The sequence below is a fragment of the Pithys albifrons genome, chromosome 10 (assembly GCF_047495875.1).
Source record: "Pithys albifrons albifrons isolate INPA30051 chromosome 10, PitAlb_v1, whole genome shotgun sequence".
Classification (NCBI taxonomy): domain Eukaryota; kingdom Metazoa; phylum Chordata; class Aves; order Passeriformes; family Thamnophilidae; genus Pithys; species Pithys albifrons.
In genome coordinates this window covers 28,152,656-28,169,958 of record NC_092467.1, presented here as the reverse complement: position 1 = coordinate 28,169,958, position 17,303 = coordinate 28,152,656, and the positions used below count along the sequence as shown (strand labels likewise).

The 17,303-nt window shown below is 45.2% G+C and overlaps 3 protein-coding genes and 1 long non-coding RNA gene across 4 annotated transcripts; 2 read left to right on the top strand and 2 right to left on the bottom strand.

The window, feature by feature from the left end:
* MAGOH (mago homolog, exon junction complex subunit) lies at window positions 1-1,742 on the top strand. The gene is made up of 5 exons (XM_071565032.1): window positions 1-138; window positions 262-320; window positions 401-511; window positions 821-903; window positions 1,467-1,742. Exons 1-5 carry the CDS (start codon window positions 30-32, stop codon window positions 1,564-1,566), a joined length of 462 nt encoding a protein of 153 aa, XP_071421133.1. The 5' UTR covers window positions 1-29; the 3' UTR covers window positions 1,567-1,742.
* Window positions 1,743-2,757: 1,015 nt separating this feature from the next.
* CZIB (CXXC motif containing zinc binding protein) lies at window positions 2,758-9,386 on the top strand. Its single transcript, XM_071564722.1, has 8 exons — window positions 2,758-2,859; window positions 3,081-3,164; window positions 3,252-3,308; window positions 4,301-4,382; window positions 4,837-4,868; window positions 5,294-5,371; window positions 8,114-8,179; window positions 8,973-9,386. Exons 1-8 carry the CDS (start codon window positions 2,854-2,856, stop codon window positions 9,048-9,050), a joined length of 483 nt encoding a protein of 160 aa, XP_071420823.1. The 5' UTR covers window positions 2,758-2,853; the 3' UTR covers window positions 9,051-9,386.
* Window positions 4,501-8,965, bottom strand: LOC139676129 (uncharacterized). Its single transcript, XR_011698602.1, has 3 exons — window positions 8,834-8,965; window positions 8,220-8,300; window positions 4,501-7,152 (listed from the first exon to the last, which is right to left on the bottom strand). It is a non-coding gene; the product is annotated as an uncharacterized lncRNA (long non-coding RNA).
* Window positions 9,387-10,493: 1,107 nt separating the features above from the next.
* Window positions 10,494-16,259, bottom strand: CPT2 (carnitine palmitoyltransferase 2). The gene is made up of 5 exons (XM_071564720.1): window positions 16,101-16,259; window positions 15,310-15,390; window positions 15,097-15,203; window positions 12,266-13,570; window positions 10,494-11,432 (listed from the first exon to the last, which is right to left on the bottom strand). Exons 1-5 carry the CDS (start codon window positions 16,226-16,228, stop codon window positions 11,101-11,103), a joined length of 1,953 nt encoding a protein of 650 aa, XP_071420821.1. The 5' UTR covers window positions 16,229-16,259; the 3' UTR covers window positions 10,494-11,100.
* Window positions 16,260-17,303: the final 1,044 nt, after the last annotated feature.

The window sequence follows — 17,303 nt, the reverse complement described above, 5'->3', positions numbered from 1 at the left end:
GACGCGCCCCGCGCGCGCCGCCGCGGTGCATGCCGGCCGGCGGCGGGACCATGGCGAGCGATTTCTACCTGCGGTACTACGTGGGGCACAAGGGGAAGTTCGGGCACGAGTTCCTCGAGTTCGAGTTCCGGCCCGACGGTGAGAGCGGGCGGGGAGCGGGCAGGGCCGGGGGCGCCGCGGGCGCCGCGAGGGACCGGGCCTGCGCTGCGCGGGGCGCGGGGCTCGGCCCGGCGGGGTTTAACGCGCGGCCTCTCCCCGCAGGGAAACTGCGCTACGCCAACAACAGCAACTACAAGAACGATGTGATGATCCGCAAGGAGGTGAGTGAGCGAGCGCTGGGTTTCCGTGCGGGAATGTCCCGTCCTGGGGTTGGATTTCCATGTTGGAATGTTGTGTCCAGGCGTACGTGCACAAGAGCGTGATGGAGGAGCTGAAGAGAATCATCGACGACAGTGAAATCACGAAGGAGGATGACGCGCTGTGGCCGCCTCCTGACAGGGTGGGCCGGCAGGTCAGTGCTCGGTGTCTCCTCTTAACTGCTGTTCTGATTTCCATGGGGAGCTCCTTGGGAGCATAACGGGCCTTGTCCCTCAAGGCAATGTTGTTTGCAGCCAAAAGGGAAACAAACTCGCCTTTAAGATCTGGGCACTGACTCAGAGGCATCTTAGTTGTGGGAATTAATATAATTGACAGACCTGCTGCATTCAATGTGTCTGTAACAGAAATTTGTAAAAGAAAAATAAAAATCATCACCCTACTGAAATATTTCTGTAACTTATACCATAAAGCAGAAGAGTTCCTATAACCTTTTATATTTCAGGAGCTTGAGATAGTAATTGGTGATGAGCACATCTCCTTTACCACGTCAAAAATCGGTTCACTCATCGATGTCAATCAGTCCAAGTACGTACCCAGCTTTTTTAAGCTGCTGCTGTTTTTATTCAACAATCTGTATTAAACTTACTGGTTACTGGGGACCTCTCAAGGTACAGATCAGTTCCTGGGGGCACCAGAGCTCAGTGTTGGCAGTGTAATGTACCAACTGCCTTTAGATGTGGCATTACCTGTATGTTCAAACTCACCTTGCTGTAGGAACCCTGTTAGATTTGTTATAGCCCAGACTGACCTGCCTGCACCAGTGTCTTTGGAAGAACCAACATTCCTGCATTTCACCTAAGCTGAAAGGACTGGCTCTTGGGGGGTTATTTGAAATCCTAAATGCTGTTGCTACTTTGCTTTCATGAAAAAATGCACACATGTTAAGACTTAAAATGTGCAAACTTGGAGCAGAGAATGTTTTATCAACCAATGTAGAATGAAAAAAAAATCTGTTAATGGCTAGGGCACCTCCAGAAAGTCTCCCTACAGGCTTTGGGTTTTTTTAATAGTTTATTTCTGTAAACTCTTCTGTAAGAGCATCAATCTTAAACTGCTCTTGTTTTCTTTCCTCCTGTTGTTCACTGCAGAGATCCAGAAGGTTTGAGAGTATTCTACTACCTGGTCCAGGACCTTAAGTGTCTCGTTTTCAGTCTTATTGGACTCCACTTCAAGATCAAGCCAATTTAAATCAGACAAACTGAAGTTTGTATTACATTCTGTACGGGGGAATGGGTGGGGGGAGGATGCTGTTCCAGCCTGTCACAATTTCTGGTCTGGAGCTTTTATGTATTTCAGATTTTGTTGTTGTTGGTAAAAACTATCAGTGATTGTCCTTAATAAAAGGATGAGACTTGTCTTTTTAATTTCTGAGTTGTGGTGAGAGACTGACCTCCTAAACTTTCAGTGTGGTGCACTCAGGGTGTATCACACACCCCCTCTGTTTCTCTGTCTGCACAGCAGTAGAAAATGGAATTTAGCCTGGCTCTGGGAAGTGACACTCTGGCCAGTTTTTGTGCAGCCCAGATGTGCAAACCTCTGCAGGCAGTGACTGGTTAGAGCAGACACACCTCCCCTTCCCTGTCACCTGTGCTCACCTGTTTGCTCTGGGCACAGGTGAGAGCCCTCCAGGATCTTCACTGATGCTCCCGTCCAGCTTCCTAAAGGCTGGAAAGCAACAGAGAATGTGTTTAGTGAATTCTACTCTAGCAGAGCTCTGGGACAGCACAGGTGCTGTGGGGAGAGGCTGAGGGAGCTGGGGGTGTTTAGCCTGGAGAAGAGGAGGCTCAGAGGTGACCTCAGCACTGTCTAGAACTGCCTGAAGGGAAGTTCTGGCCAGGTGGGGGTTGGTCTCTTCTCCCAGGCACTCAGCAATAGGACAAGGGGGCACGATGGGCTCAAGCTCTGCCAGGGGAAATTTAAGCTGGAGATCAGAAAATTCTTTCCAGAGAGAGTAATCAGGCATTGGAATGGGCTGCCCAGAGAGGGGGTGGATTCCCCATCCCTGGAGGTTTTTAAACTGAGATTGGCCGTGGCACTGAGTGCCATGATCTGGTAAAGGGACTGGAGTTGGACCAAGGGTTGGACTTGATGATCTCTGAGGTCTTTTCCAACCCAATCAATTCTATGATTCTGTGAAAAGTTTGAGGGGTCTGAGGCTCGCCCCAGGCTCTGCGGGTTCTCCCCACGGCAGCGTTGCCAAACTGTACCCTGCTTTCTCTAGCACCTCTCTCTGTTTTAACCAAGTTAGTACTTAATGCGATTTGAAAAAAAACCAAACGGTTAAATACCTTTTTAAAAGGTGGGAACGCCCCTTAGCCGTGCCCGCCATCTTGGCTGAGGGCAAGCACCGCTGCGCCTCGGCTTCAGCCCGGCAGGGAGCGCCGGGCGCGGCCGCCATCTTGGTTGCGGGCACGGCTCAGTGGGGCGGAGCGAGGGCCGCACTGAACCCCGGGGAGCGGCCGCGAACCCGCGGACATGGGGGTGCGGGGATCAGGGGTTGTGGGGGACAGGGTGGGTGTGACACGGGGGTGCGGGGGACACGCGGGTGGCACTGCGGCCGGACACTTGCGGCCACGGGGGTGGGTGGGACGCGGGGGTGGCCCGGCGGCCCGGCCGGGCCGCCGGGCCACCCCCGCGTCCCACCCACCCCCGTTTCGGGGTCCCCCCGCTCTGACACCGCCCCACCGGCCTCTTCCCTGCAGAAGATCGCGCTGCAGCTCCGCGCCACGCTGGAGAACATCACCCGGCTGCGGGCAGAGGGCCAGGACTTCCGATGGTACCTGAAGGTGCGGAGGCGGCCACGGGTGCGGGGCTGGCACTGATCCCTTGAGCACGGACAGTCCTCACTCAGCTCTGCGGGTTCTGTTTTGCAGCTGAAGTGCGGGAACTGCGGGGAGGTGTCTGAGAAGTGGCAGTACCTGCGGCTGATGGTGCGTGTGCCCCTGGAAGAACAAACGGAGCACAAGAACCTGCCCCTCACACACGTGTCAGCAGCAGGAATGGGACAGCTTGGGCTTTGCATGGGATAGTTTTTCAATAGATCATAGAATGGATTGGGTTGGAAAAGACCTCAGAGATCATCAAGTCCAACCCTTGGTCCAACTCCAGTCCCTTTACCAGATCATGGCACTCAGTGCCATGGCCAATCTCAGGTTAAAAACCTCCAGGGATGGGGAATCCACTCCCTCTCTGGGCAGCCCGTTCCAATGCCTGAGCACTCTCTCTGGAAAGAATTTTTTTCTGATCTCCAGCTTAAATTTCCCCTGGCAGAGCTTGAGCCCATCGTGCCCCCTTGTCCTATTGCTGAGTGCTGACTGCCTGATTGCTGTCCTATTGCTGACTCCCTATTAAAAAAAGTTTTGGATATTGTCAATTCAAATATGCCATTGCAGTGGTGACTGTTGGTGAGAAAGTATTTACATCTTTCTAAAACACCTTTCCATAAAAGTAAGATTTGAAAGCAAATTTTGAAGTAGCGTCAGAATGCAGCTGTGCCTGTACACATTTCTCTGATGCTGATGGAATGCTTCTGGAGAAATTTGGGTAATTCGAGGCAAGCTAAGCATGCTAAATTAGCTTTTGGGAACTGAAAAAAACAGGATAAAAGATAGGGGAAGGGGTTTTTCCTCCAAATGATGGTCCCTTTTTGGTTGCATGCTACTGAGTGGTAAGAATGGATTTTGAGGAATTAGTAGAACATGCCTGTATGGATAAAACATAACCATCCCCTCTTCCCTGTTTTAGTCTAAACCAGAATTATTCTTTGAGAATTGCAGCTTCTTGAATTACTAATCTAGTTTAAAAAAAGCCTTCTTGTGGCAGTATTTTAAAAAGCTGAAGAGCACTGTAAACAGTCCATTACCATTGCAGAGGCTTTCCAGGCTGCAGAGCAGTTCCCAACTCTCTCCTCGGTGGTTTCTAGGACAGCGCTCCCCTGAAGGGCGGCCGAGGCAGCGCCACGATGGTGCAGAGGTGCAAGCTGTGCTCCAGGGAGAACTCCATCGGTGAGTGCTCTCACACTGAACAGGCACCACGCACTTGGCACTTTTCCTCCCAGGTTTGTTCGGTTTAGTCCCCATTTTGGTTTGACACCCTTTGTAAAGGGCATTCCCCAGGGGTGATTTCCCCTGCACCAGTTCACAGCAGGTATAACCTGACATCACCCTCAGGAAGGAGACAGTGAGGCCTCCTGGGGAGTCCAGGTTTGTGCATGAACCAAACTCACCTGGAATGTCATTTTACCAAAGCGTGCCATGTTTTGCAAAATGGTAACAAAATGGTGCAGTGTAAACTTCAGGAGAAGGGAGAAAAATTGAAGACCAGGAAATGTTTGGTGACTTTGTTTCTTTTACTTTGTATAACCGAAGTTATTTGAAAAAAGAACCTGGTGCTTGGTTTCTGCTGAATAAAACTGAAGACATAAAGCCACTCACTTTTATACTTTTTTTTTTGTTTTAGATATTTTAAGTCAGACAATCAAGCCTTACAATGTAAGTTTGTTTCCTTTTATATAACAAGTGAGAGATAAATAAGCATTAATAGTATTTTGAGTATTTGCTTTATCATCCTCTCTGAAGAACACAAAAAGCTAGTATTGTTCCCTGTCAGAAACTGTCTCTTGTAGACTCCTCACACAGTCTCAAGTGTAGAATAATCTGACACATTTCATAAGCCAGCACAGAACTGTATCACTCAAATTAGAACTGATTACATTATGCGTCTATTAGTTTCCTTTTGAAGAGTTCCTTGTGGCAGATTAAGAAATTCTAGTTAATGACCACCTATTAAATGAGATTTTGCTGTCACTTGGGGAATCAGAGATGATAGTACTGCCTTTAAAGCAATCCATTCTTAGACTAATGCTTGTCACTGTCCTTATTAGGTGAAAACTAATGGAATTCTGACTCAATTACAGGCTGAAGACAGCGAGAAATTCAAAACAATAGTGGAGTTTGAATGCCGAGGTCTGGAACCAGTTGACTTTCAACCACAGGTGAGTGTACATTTGTGATTTGTTTCTCAGTTTTTAAGAACACTTCTCATGGACTCTACAGTGATAAAATACACACTATTCAAAACGGTTCTGGAACATCCTAGACCTCTCTAGATTCCCATCCTCTCCACAGGATTCCCATCCTCTTTTTTCTACTTGATTTGACTCCAAACTAACCCCAAAACCTGTGAGCAGCTACCACTAACAACTCTGGTATTCTTTGTGCCAGTCAAGTCTCACATAAAGCCCACCTGGGCGTCTTACTGGAACTGCCTTACAGGTGTCTCAGCACTGCTCACCCGAACTCGCCTGAGAGGCCATCACTGCCCAGGTTGGTGCAAGAGTCTTTCCCCCAGGGGCACTGTGTGAGTGCAGCATGAGAGAGAGCACCACTGTGCTCCTTGGTGTGTTACAGAGAGTGCAGGAAGTCCAGGGTGTGCACAGGACTCAGTGGATGTCCTCTAAAAAACAAATTTTCTTGGGGATTTGACGTCACCAAAGCCACATGAAATGAATATTGGCATTTTTCCATGTAAAACTGCACCAGACAAAGGGTGTAGATCAGCAGCAGTTAAAAGCTGTTGCAAAGCACACCTCGAGGTTCAGAGTTAAAGGATTTCCTCAGGGCCAGGTCAGTCTGCAGTGACTCATCTGCCTGTGCATGGTCATGCTGTATGCCCGTTAACTCCCTGCTATATTTAACCTATTATTCCAGTTGGATTAGGTGTAAATACACTGACAAATATAAACCTGTCTTATCCTTCCCTCAGACTGTGATGCTGGGCTAAGAAAAAGCCCAAAGCAGCCAATCCTACAATGAATTAGGTATAAATAGAACCTCCACTGCAGTGAGCTCCACTAGGTCTTTATCTGTTTATTTAAGTGAAGCCCATCTCTCTCTGAGGAACAGAGTGGTTATCAGTTTATCCCTGTTTGAAAGCTTTGTAACCAGACCTAGGAACTTGCACCTCAAGAAAAATTTATGGGAAAACTACAAAATGTAGATGTTTATAGCTCTGCATCCCAACTGTCATTTTTATTTTTATCTGGAGAAGAAACTTCACAGCTGTAATAAAGGGTTTAATTTAATCTAAGTTTGGTCTCTGCACTTGGAGTGTATAATTGAATCCCTAAAGAGGTCTTTTGGTGAATTTTCTGATGCCTAAATCAGCAAATAAGAATTCTCTGATGCCTAAAGGACTTTTGGAGCTCCAAACAATTCTATAAACTGCTTTATATTTGGCATGACCCAAGCCAGCCTGGCTTCTCCACCCCCTTGCATGTGGCTTTTCATTAGCACCAAACATGGCAGATGGCCACAGTATTCCTGTAGCTCCTTTTTTTTTGGTAGACATAATACAGCCACACCTGAAGTCAATTTAAAGTGGCTTAATGCTTGCATGTCTTGTTTAAATTGTACTTACCCAAAAAAGCAAGCAGAGAAAGTATCCTGTGATTCTCCGGATCTACACTCTCTTTTTAGACCTAGTACAGGTACAGCTTGTAATTCCAGTCCCGTGGCTCCTTGTTCCTTGGAGGGCTGGTGAATGGCTCCAGGTGGCAAAAGCAGGGCTTCTTTTATTTTTCTAGTGCTTGTTCTGTACTGCAGCTCTACAGTTTTGTCCCACGTTGCTGATGTTCCTCTCCACCCCAGCAGTTCCCTTGATGGGCTTCTGAGAGCGACAGAAAGGACACTGTGCCCTGCAGATCACTCTCCTCTTGTTAGACCTGACACACTCTGTGGTTTGTTTAACTCCTAAGTGCTCAGCCTTCCTCAAACCCTGAAATATTTTAAAATCACGTGGCTTACTTTGCACATTATTACACAGCTAAATGTCTGAGTGGCATTAGTGAGGATTTCTCTATCAAAAATGCAAGTGTAGATCCATTGCAGAAAACAAATAAGAAGCTTCTGTAGATTTTTAGTCATGTATTAATAAAATTCTGTAGTTAGAAATGGCAGTGTAAGAAACCTTCCTGTATGCTGCAGAAGTGGCACTTCTCTTAAAATTAATAAATCTGAATTTGTGAACCCTAAAATGAGAGCTGTTCCTGTAGACAATAAACTAGAACATCTTCCAAGGGCTGTTCTCAGTCTTAAAAAAAAAAACAACAGAAGTTAACAGTGAATAACTCTCTCCTTTGAAATGATTGTTTGGGGACACTAATCTGTTCACTCAGCCAGCTGATCCTCCTTTCACACAGAGCTTGCTTGTCACTTCTGAACCTAAATCCAGTGCAAGCTGCTCCTTCTCCTTCTAGAGTGCCTTGGATTCTGACAGTATTTAAGCCAAAATTATTAACTGTCTTCCACATATTCTTTCTGTTCTTTTCCCTGCAGTGAAGGTGTTATGAAGCTATTTTGTACGATGCCTGTATGGATCCTGAACATAAAACTGTTCAGTTGCTGTTAGGAGTAGTTGGATGCTGCTACATAAACTTAGAAACTAAAGTTTAACATTTTCTAGAATACTTGGAAATTTCTTTTTTGCCAGCAAAAATGGAGGAGCAGTATCCCCTCATTTTACTCTGGCTGCTTGGATTGAATTTTCACAGTTCACAAGGAGAGTCACAGCCTTATATAGACCTTAACTGGGCAAGAGTTTGACCATTCTTTCTACCTAATTTAAAAGAAATACAGTGAAAATTTTGTGCTGAGTTACTTTCTTTAAACATGTTTCAATGATTATTATTTACTTGGTACTACATATTTTTAAAAACTTTCTGCAAATGTGTTTGCAGGCAGGGTTTGCTGCTGAAGGTGCAGAATCTGGCACACCTTTCAATGACATAAACTTGTTAGAAAAGGTATGTGGTCTTAGTTTCATTAGTAAATCTAATTACTTACCTTGCTTTCCCCAAGTCACTACTTCCAAATTCACAGCCTGGACTAGTTTAGCTCTTCCCTGTAGCCATAGGAAGGTCACAGCTGGAGAGAGAAACTGCATCAACTCTGAGCAGCACTCACAGTGTCATTTTAGAAGTATGTACTTGCTAACTTAGCAGCTGGCAAAGGTAGAAATGTTATTTAAGTCACCCAAGAATTCCAGAGAGCAGGAACCTGGAATATTCAATGGCTGGGGTTATGAGAGTGGTGACTGGATTTTTCTAGGAAGATCCCCACGCACTTTCCCATGCACAGAGATATTAAAAGGTAATACAGACACTGTCCTTCAAAGCTCAGAATAATGACACCAGCACTGCAAATCTTCCTTGGCTGTGAGCAGGAATCTCAAGGTCAAATCTGTTCCCTGGTATCCTACTTGGCAGGGATCTGCATGTCTGCTCACCCACCTGACCAGGGTATTGTAAATGACAGATAATCCTTTCACCTGCCATGGCTGCTGTCTTGTCCACTACAGGCTGTGGACTACACATGAAAAAACCTTCCAACGTTATATAAATAAAAACACTGAGACTGGAGCTTATTTAATTTCAGGCCAGTGCTCTTGCTTCTCTCACCTGTCAGAACTCGGTGACTGCACAGGGTGTTCCACAGAAATCTGCCACCCAAAATTTGAGTAACATTTCGTTTCAGTTTGAATTCCAGTCTGTATGCACTCTCTCCTGTGGTAACACTCTGAAATCTTACTTCCTCCAGGACTGGAATGACTATGATGAAAAAACAAAGGAATCTGTTGGAATCTATGAAGTTACCCATAAATTTGTAAAATGCTGAAGTTCATCTCCCAAATAAATCTTGCCATGCTTACTGATGGAGGAGCTGAATCCATCAGATGCATTTTCCTTGGAGTTACTTTTCACATGCCTGCACTTCAGAAATGGAAACAGACCCATGAAGGTTGGAAAAGACCGCCAAGATCACCGAGTCTGACCTTTGACCAACATCACTAAGTTGTACTTGCTGTTCCCAACATTCCCTAATAAAGTATTTTCCTCAGAGCACTTGGAGATGGCCTCAGTGCAAACTGGAAATAGTACCTACATCTGACTGAACTGTGCCATGTTCTTAATGCTTTTTTAAAATATATATGGATGTGGTGGACTATAACAACTACTGTATACAGTGACTACTTAGACAACTTACAGCCCTGAGGTTTGTAAGAAAATGGCTGTGTGTTATGAAGGGTCTGTGTTCACTGTTCAAGGGAACAGGTACACCTTTAGTAGCTTTCTGCCCCCTCAGTAAGGACACTGAGCTGAGTTTACTGAGAACACTTCCTGAGCTCGACTGCTGTTGACATTTACAGAGTCACAATCTTCAGAAAATCAAGTTATCTTTCCAAGTATGTCATTAAGTAAACCCCTTTTTTAGTTGAAGACAGACTTTGTACTCCTTGTGGAGTGTGCTCATGATCTTGCCACCTGTTCTTACGTTTGAAAACAAACAAAAAACCCCCAAGCCACCAAGCAAACCCACAAAGGAAAAAAAAAACAAACAAATTTTTAGTGAAACCTTATTCAGACTTTTCCTGATACATTATTTCCTTCATTTTCCCAAATGATCACCTTCCTTTCTTTGTTTAAATGAGCAATAACAATCATGATAAGTTTTAAAGTTAAGTTTTAAAATTAGGCTTTTCAAATGAAAGGAACAGCATGTTTTGAGATGCCAACAGCCCTGACTAGGGAAAGTTCACAGGCCTATTAGAAGTTCATTACCTGTTAAAAGTATTCCTCTCCTCTTCTAGCACTTGCAGTTCATAATTCCAAGATAAGCTATTGCTTCCACTGTGATAGAGGAACAAGGCACTGGGAGAGCCTGGAAGCTGAGCTATCAAAAGGGAGAGTAAAGGCAAGGAGGTTTCTGAGCCTCTGAACCTGACCTGTCCCACCCAACCAATATGCTCACACTTTCTGTTCTGCTGAACAGCTTTGGTTGCCCAGGACAGGGCTGTGCTGAAAAACATGAGCTGCATTAGTTTCACACAGATCACAAAGGCAAGTTCTACTGTGCTGTTCAGCCCAGGAGAGACTCATCTTTCCAGAAGAAAAAGAGTGGAAGTCAAGAGGCCTTAAAAGGCAGGAGTTAAAGTTACACATTTCATGTGAGTGCAGAATGCCTTCAGCAGTGTTCTTCCCAACCTTTATAAAAACATGAGCTGTTGATAAAGGGACTGCCCATGCTGTGTGATTTAGATATGGCAATGAAAGAACTTGGTGGTTATTAATAGACAGCTTTATTAAAATACAGTCTTTTCCAGACAATTTAACATCCCATTTGATGATTGCAGATCACTTAAGGCCTCCCACTTCATTTTTGTTTCTCTAGAAGTTGTTAGAGTGGAAAGGCTTCAAGCAGTTGAGGCACTATCAGTTCTGATAAAAATTCAAGTTTAAAGAGAAAAGTAAGTGTGACAAGTTAGTAAGCAAGCTTACTGCAAGTGCAAATGGAACCACTCATGTTCAAAATGATGGCTTTTTTTAAAATCTTAACAGTTTAAGAGTAGTATCACAGTATTGATTCGAGTGTCTGAACACTCGTGGAACACAGATGTTCCAAGTTCATAAACTCTTTAATTGAGATAATGTGTTTGAAGAACACATGGATCTGTTGAAACAGATGGAACTGTTACATCATTTTACATTGTGAGTGCTTGTATTTCTTTAGATAAAAATTTCATAGTGAATCTGACAGGATTCAAGTTCAATGAAGATACATGGAGCCAATTAAGCTGGGCAGTCTCAGTCATGCTGAAAACTGATGTCAATTAGACATAGTCTGCATTTTGTACTGCAACTGTGAAGTGTTCCAATGTCTTTATTGCCTAACTACCAATTTTCTTGCCCTTTAAAACATTAAAGATATCTTCCAGTGACTTGTGTATGCACTGAAGGAATTCTTTACCATTCCTGCTTGGGTAAGAGGAAACATTACAACCTATCCAGTCATCTTGTACCTGATACCCTAATCCAAAGCCATCTGCCACCACGGGGCCAAACCCCCCCAGCTGCACAGCTGGGCTCACCAAGGTGCTGGTGGAAAGGATATTGTGGTTGATCTGAGCATAAGCTTGGTCTTGATAGAAATCAGGCAGAGCGAGGCCTCTGGACAAGGCCAAATAGCGGAGGCCGAAGAGATGGCGGTCAAACCCCTGCCCTGGTAAAGGGAAACAACAGGAATTAGAGATGGGTAATTCTTGGGGGAAATTAACTCATTTATGTTCTTCAGACACAAAAGAGGTCTATGGAACTGGGGTTTATTTTTGTATTCGCAGGAATTCTCTTTCAGAACCCAGACACTGTGCACTTCTCACACACACACCCTGAGGGAAGAGGGTTTCACTGCAAGCCTTGACCAGGATCATGACAGTGCACAGAAGTGCAATGCTAACAGAAAACTTTAATAATACATCACATTCTCTGATTAAGTATTTATCAGAACATATGCAAGTTGTTTAAAGCAGAAAAATGTTTTCCTAAAACTGAAGAGGAAGAGGATCTTGCATCAACAGAAGGAGGCAAATTTTAGACTCTATGGGGTAATGTTCAACAGTCTGTTTTACTGAAACAATACAAGTTCTACTTCTGGGACAATTAAAAAAAAACACTTTGAAGAATGCCAGGAGTAGCCCAGCCAAAAAATCAGTTTGATTTGGAAATGTTAAAGCCTTTATCCCTAGCAGGGATACAATAGTAACTCCTCAGACTTAAGCCATAGTTCTCGGTTGCCTTGGGGAGTACAAGTATTTACCAAATCTTTCAATACCTCAGCTTTTGCCCTGAGGAGAAAAAAGGTTAAAAAAATCCTGAACACATTAACAATGATGTGGAAATCAGAGCTGTTCCTCTCCATCAGAAATTAGTGTTACAGAAGGCACTTTAAACTGCAGCGTTTGGCTACTGTTTTTGTCAAGTTTAGATTAGCATCAGGCCTCCATCAAAATTAAATTTGAGTGCACAAGCAGGGATGCCTGATGAGCTCCTACTTACCCATAGCAGCCTCTTTGGTCAAACGACCGTGGTATTTGGAGCACTCCACCACCAGCTTGTGCAGCTCTTCTGTGCTATGTTTGGACAGCTCCTTCACAAAAGCCTCTGAGCATTTCTTGGTATGGACAGAGGCAGGACGGATGGTTTCTGTACGGCCGTGTTTGAAAGCTGCAGTGCTGCAGGACTCGTAGGTGGCAACAGTCTGGTTGTACTGGCGAAGGAAAGCCATCTGGAAGGCCAGCTGAGCCACGGCATCTGGGCTCACCTTCTTCTGCTTCAGGAGCTCCTTGCCCCCTTCTTGGAACTGGATCATGTTAATGGACAGTGATTCTACAGCGGCATCAAATTTCTGTTTGGCTTTGGTAATCCCTGCTTTTAAGGCATCATTCAGCCTAAAGTCAAGTTTCTGCACTGCTTTAGAGGAGTCTACTGAAGCAGGCTGGGACTGGGGGCTGATGGCTGGTGATGTGGTGCTGTCTTTAAAAACCTCATTCTGGAACCTGAGCACAGCCACACCATCTCCCCAGGAATGCTCAAAATTGATTCCTGCAGCGCCATCCTTAGTTATGATCAGATTAAAGGATTTGTCATACCAGCGGTTGGCACCATCTCCATGCAGCATGGTGTGGGACAAGTGCACAAAGTCTTTAACGGGAAAATCATCTAAACTTAAACAAAACACAGCAGAGTCTACTTTTTGAAGAGCTTCTTCATTGCCATTATCCAGTAGGTTCTTTCTCAGGGATGCCCACGTATCTCGGTTTTCACTGGAGAGGTAACCAAGGGGGAACTCTGGGGCTGCACTGTTGTCACTAAGGATGTATTTCAAGTGTGCTTGTATTTCTGAGGGCTTCACCATATTTCCATCTCTATCAACAACATCAAACACATAAAAATTTCCCTTTCTCAGTACTAGCAAATGCTTTGCCTTTTCATCTGTATAAAGCTCATCCTTCTCGAGCTTGGGCAGCCGTGTGGAGTTGAAAAGCCTGAAGTACTGAGACATATCGAGGGGGTATGCATTGACCATGTAGGCACCAAACCAGGACACAGAAGAAGGCACAAATCGGATGATTTTTTTAAAGAGCTCAGTGTCACTTTTTTCTGGATTGAGGTGAAAAACCTCTGGTTCAAGATAACCAGCCCTGAAGGTCTTCATAAAACGTACAGCAGAAACAGTCATGTTTGTAGCTCGTGTGAGCTGATCGTTATATTCCGGTTTGGGATCAGGATTAAAAGACATAAATGCATTAAAATTCAAAACAACAGGCTCACGTGCTTTTAGGTACATGTCAAACCAGGGACCTGGAAATGGAGAGTGGAGAAATAGGTCAGGACATGGAAACAGCTCCCTGGGTCAGACCAGAGGTTTGTGTAGCTCTGCTGTGATCATGAATAAACACACACTGAAGTGCCTACAAACAAGACAAACACACACAGTTACTCGCCCAACACTCCTCCCAACCCCCAGTTATGATGAAGGGTACGGTTGGCTAATTGTAACGATACTGGGTTTGGAGTCATCCATATAAAGGGTTTTCTACACGTCTCAGTGATAAACCACAACTCCCCTGACACACAGTGCCATCCCCAGCACTGAACTGTGGTGCACACCTCACGTTTGGAGTGGTATGTGCTTTTAGCTACTCTGAATTTCTGCAACTCTCTGTCTCTGAGGTTGAACCTTCTAGCTGGGTTATAAGAAGGGCAATGGGTAGCTCAAGGACCTAATTTGCAATTTTAATTACAGGTTCTAACAGGTGAGTAACTAGAATTCATCCATGGTTTTAAAACCACATCTGTCGCCATCACGTAGCCTTTTAACCCTGGACTGAGTCCAGGGTGGAGGCAACTATACATACTTGCAGAAACCAATTTCAAGTGGAGCAGGTCCTCTCTGATGCCTGAAGAATAATAACTAAACATAAAGCAACAGAGACACCCATTAGTTCAGAGACAGAAGGCAGCATACTGATTAGCACTGAAAACCAACATAAAGCCACCAGTTAAAACCCTGGATGCTGTTCAAAGTGAATGGAAAGGTAGGTATAACAAACCACACAGCAGGTTTTGTGAAATAATCTGGTACTCTTTACACAATTTCTGGTAGCTAACACTTTTATATGAACGAAGAGCAAGGATAGAAGGGCATTCACTGGGCAATGTGGCAACTTCTGCTTCTGCAGGTATTTGAGTATTTCCAGCTCTGCTGGTATCTATCCAATACTTCCATGAGCAGGTACTTGTATATGGAAGTCAGTGGAAACAGAATAATAAAAAAAAACTATCTGCATGCTCTCCCTCTCCTAATGTGTTTTTCCTCATTCTCATTTTCCTCTTCTTGTCGCTCCTTTTCTTTGACTCTTTAAAAGAATATGGTTTTGTAGTTTTAGGGGCTTTTAAGTCCAGAGCACTGACCACTTCTGCCTCCCAAACTCAGTTATATTCTCTGACCACTCTCCTTCTTTAGAGTTTAGTTTTCTTGCTAAATAACGTGGAATTATTTGGAAATAATTGCTTAAGTGAGTTACTAGATAAGCTCCTCTTTAACCTAAACCTAAACACACAGCAATGTAAAAAGGTAAACCATACTGACTGATGAAAAATACCACTTTTCCAGTATCTATCTACCCAGAATTCTGGTGTATGTAAGTTAGATGATGGGCATTCTTCTTTCCATCCCCCAGAATTTGCTCAAATACAGTGTTCACAGGATGTTATTGCAAGTTTATGGATTACTCAAGCTTTGCCCTATTACATTTGTAGCATGATGAGCTGTTACCAAGCACGATGATCTACAGATTCCTTCAACACCCAGCAGACCAACACACCTGTAATGTAACTAGTATGTTTGTTCTGATTGTCTTGAGCCACCAGCTGCTCATGTAGCTCTCTGCCAACTCCCTTTTCAAAGGCATGAGCCAGTTCTTCAGTTTTCCTGCAGCAATCACAAAACAGACAAAATGCTGTCACAGTCCTACTTTTTATCTGCATCACTTGGCTTTGAAACAGCACATGACACTGCAGTGTGTGTTTGTCCGTACCTGAATCGGTCATCACTTAAAAGTGGTTTCTGGGCGTTCAGGTATCTCATAATTGTATCTTCTAGTTTGGGAACAGGCAGCCTGAAGGAAGTGGAGCACAGATACATGCACTTTGTGAGAAAGAGTATAAATGAAGCCTGAGTTTCCTACACAGTTGTCTTTCTTTGCCTCCCTTCTTCCCTGTCCTTCCTAATACTATTACATACAGTATTATATGCTACTATGTATATTGTATATATGGTAAATATATCTTTGCATAACATTTATGTGTCCATATTATCCAAGTGCCTCATAAATTTCTTGTGCAAAAAGAGAAGTAGGGGAATAGATGGGCACTGGTCAGCAAAGCATAAGATTCTTGGAAAACAAGACAGAAAAGCAACTTGACTTGTTACAGGTGCTGTGGTGATGGGTGTTAACCCCTCCCAGGGTACACAGCGACAGGAGCCACTGGCAGGAGGAGCAGCTCTGAAGGAGTATTGGGCTGCCCGCCCTGCCTTGGGCCCACCCCTCACTGCCGGGGCTGCACATCTCCTCTTCCTTACAAATGTCCCATTCCGTATCTCTGCAAACCTCCTCTCAGCCTAACCAAGAAAACATCTTTCTTACTCTGAAACACTCCTGATACACACACGGGGTTCCTCTGCGGCCGAAGGGGATGTTTCAGTAGTAGGCTTATAACCATATTTACACTTTAACCCCCAGCCAGCCCCGCTGCCCCGCCGGGAGCGGCGCGCAGGGCACGGCCCGGGCCGGGCGGGCACCCCCGAGGCCGCCGCTCCCCGCCGTACCTGGGCAGGCTCCTCTGGTAGTGCATGGTGGGCACGATACTGCGGTGCAGGAACTCCGCAGCGCCCGCGGTGCTGTACCCGCGCCGCCCGCGGCCCGGGGCCACCCTCAGCAGCTGCCGCGCCGCCATCACGCCTCAGCACCGCCAGCACCTCCCGAGGCCCGCCCGCTCCGGCCCAGAGCCCGCCCCGGGCCCGCCCCGGGCCCGCCCTCAGGACTTGCCGCGCCGCCATCAGCGCCTCAGCGCCGCCCGGGGCCCGTCTCACTCCTGCACAGCTCCCTCCCGGGGCCCGCCCCGCTGCCGGCACTCGCAGCATCGCTTCCGCCTGGCCAGTCCCGCTGCTGCCTCGCTCCCCTCCCGTCGCTCCCCTCCCCTCCCGTCGCTCCCGCTCCCCTCCCGTCCCTCCCGCTCCTCACCCGCGGCTCCCACCGGCGCCCGGCGCTGTCCCGGGGAAGGAAGAAAGAAAAAGAGTCATTTCCCTCCCACCCCGTTATTATTCTATTTAGAAAATCGATTCGATATCAATGTAGCAAAGTTATCAGTGTGTTGGAAAGTGTCTGGAGCAGGGCGGTTCGATAACATTCCTCTTTTACATATGCGTTAACAAAATTTTCATTGATGAAATTTACACTAATGAAACTTGCACTAATGAAATTTGCACTAATGAAATTTCCATCAATGAAATGTACATTAATGAAATTTGCATAGGTAAATAATAAATGCAATATTAAATAATAAAATTGTTAATGCATTAATAAAATTTTCTGCTATGCTCTTGCTTTGACAGCGCTCTTGTTCAACGTACAGACTCCACTTATTTTCCCTCTCTCTCTTTTTTTTTCTTTAATTGTATCCATATATACTACTCCCTGTGCAGGATTCAGATCCTGCCCCCAAAGAGAGCAGTTTAATATCACTTCAGCTTTTTCCTCATACCTGAGTGTGTAACCACAACACTGTATCATAGTTTAAAATGTAATATTGTGAACACACAACTGTTGTGGAATATATTCCATTAAAACACCAAATAATACTAGAATATCCCAGAAGCTGCAGAAATGCTCCTGTGAGAAAGTGTGGCAGGGTGAATGGTGATGGTGGTGTATTTTTATCAGATACTCACCAGCAGAAAAATCAGTGCTGGGATTGAATGCGGACACAGCAAAGGAAAGGAAAGCAATCCCCGTGGCTTAGTCTCATAATC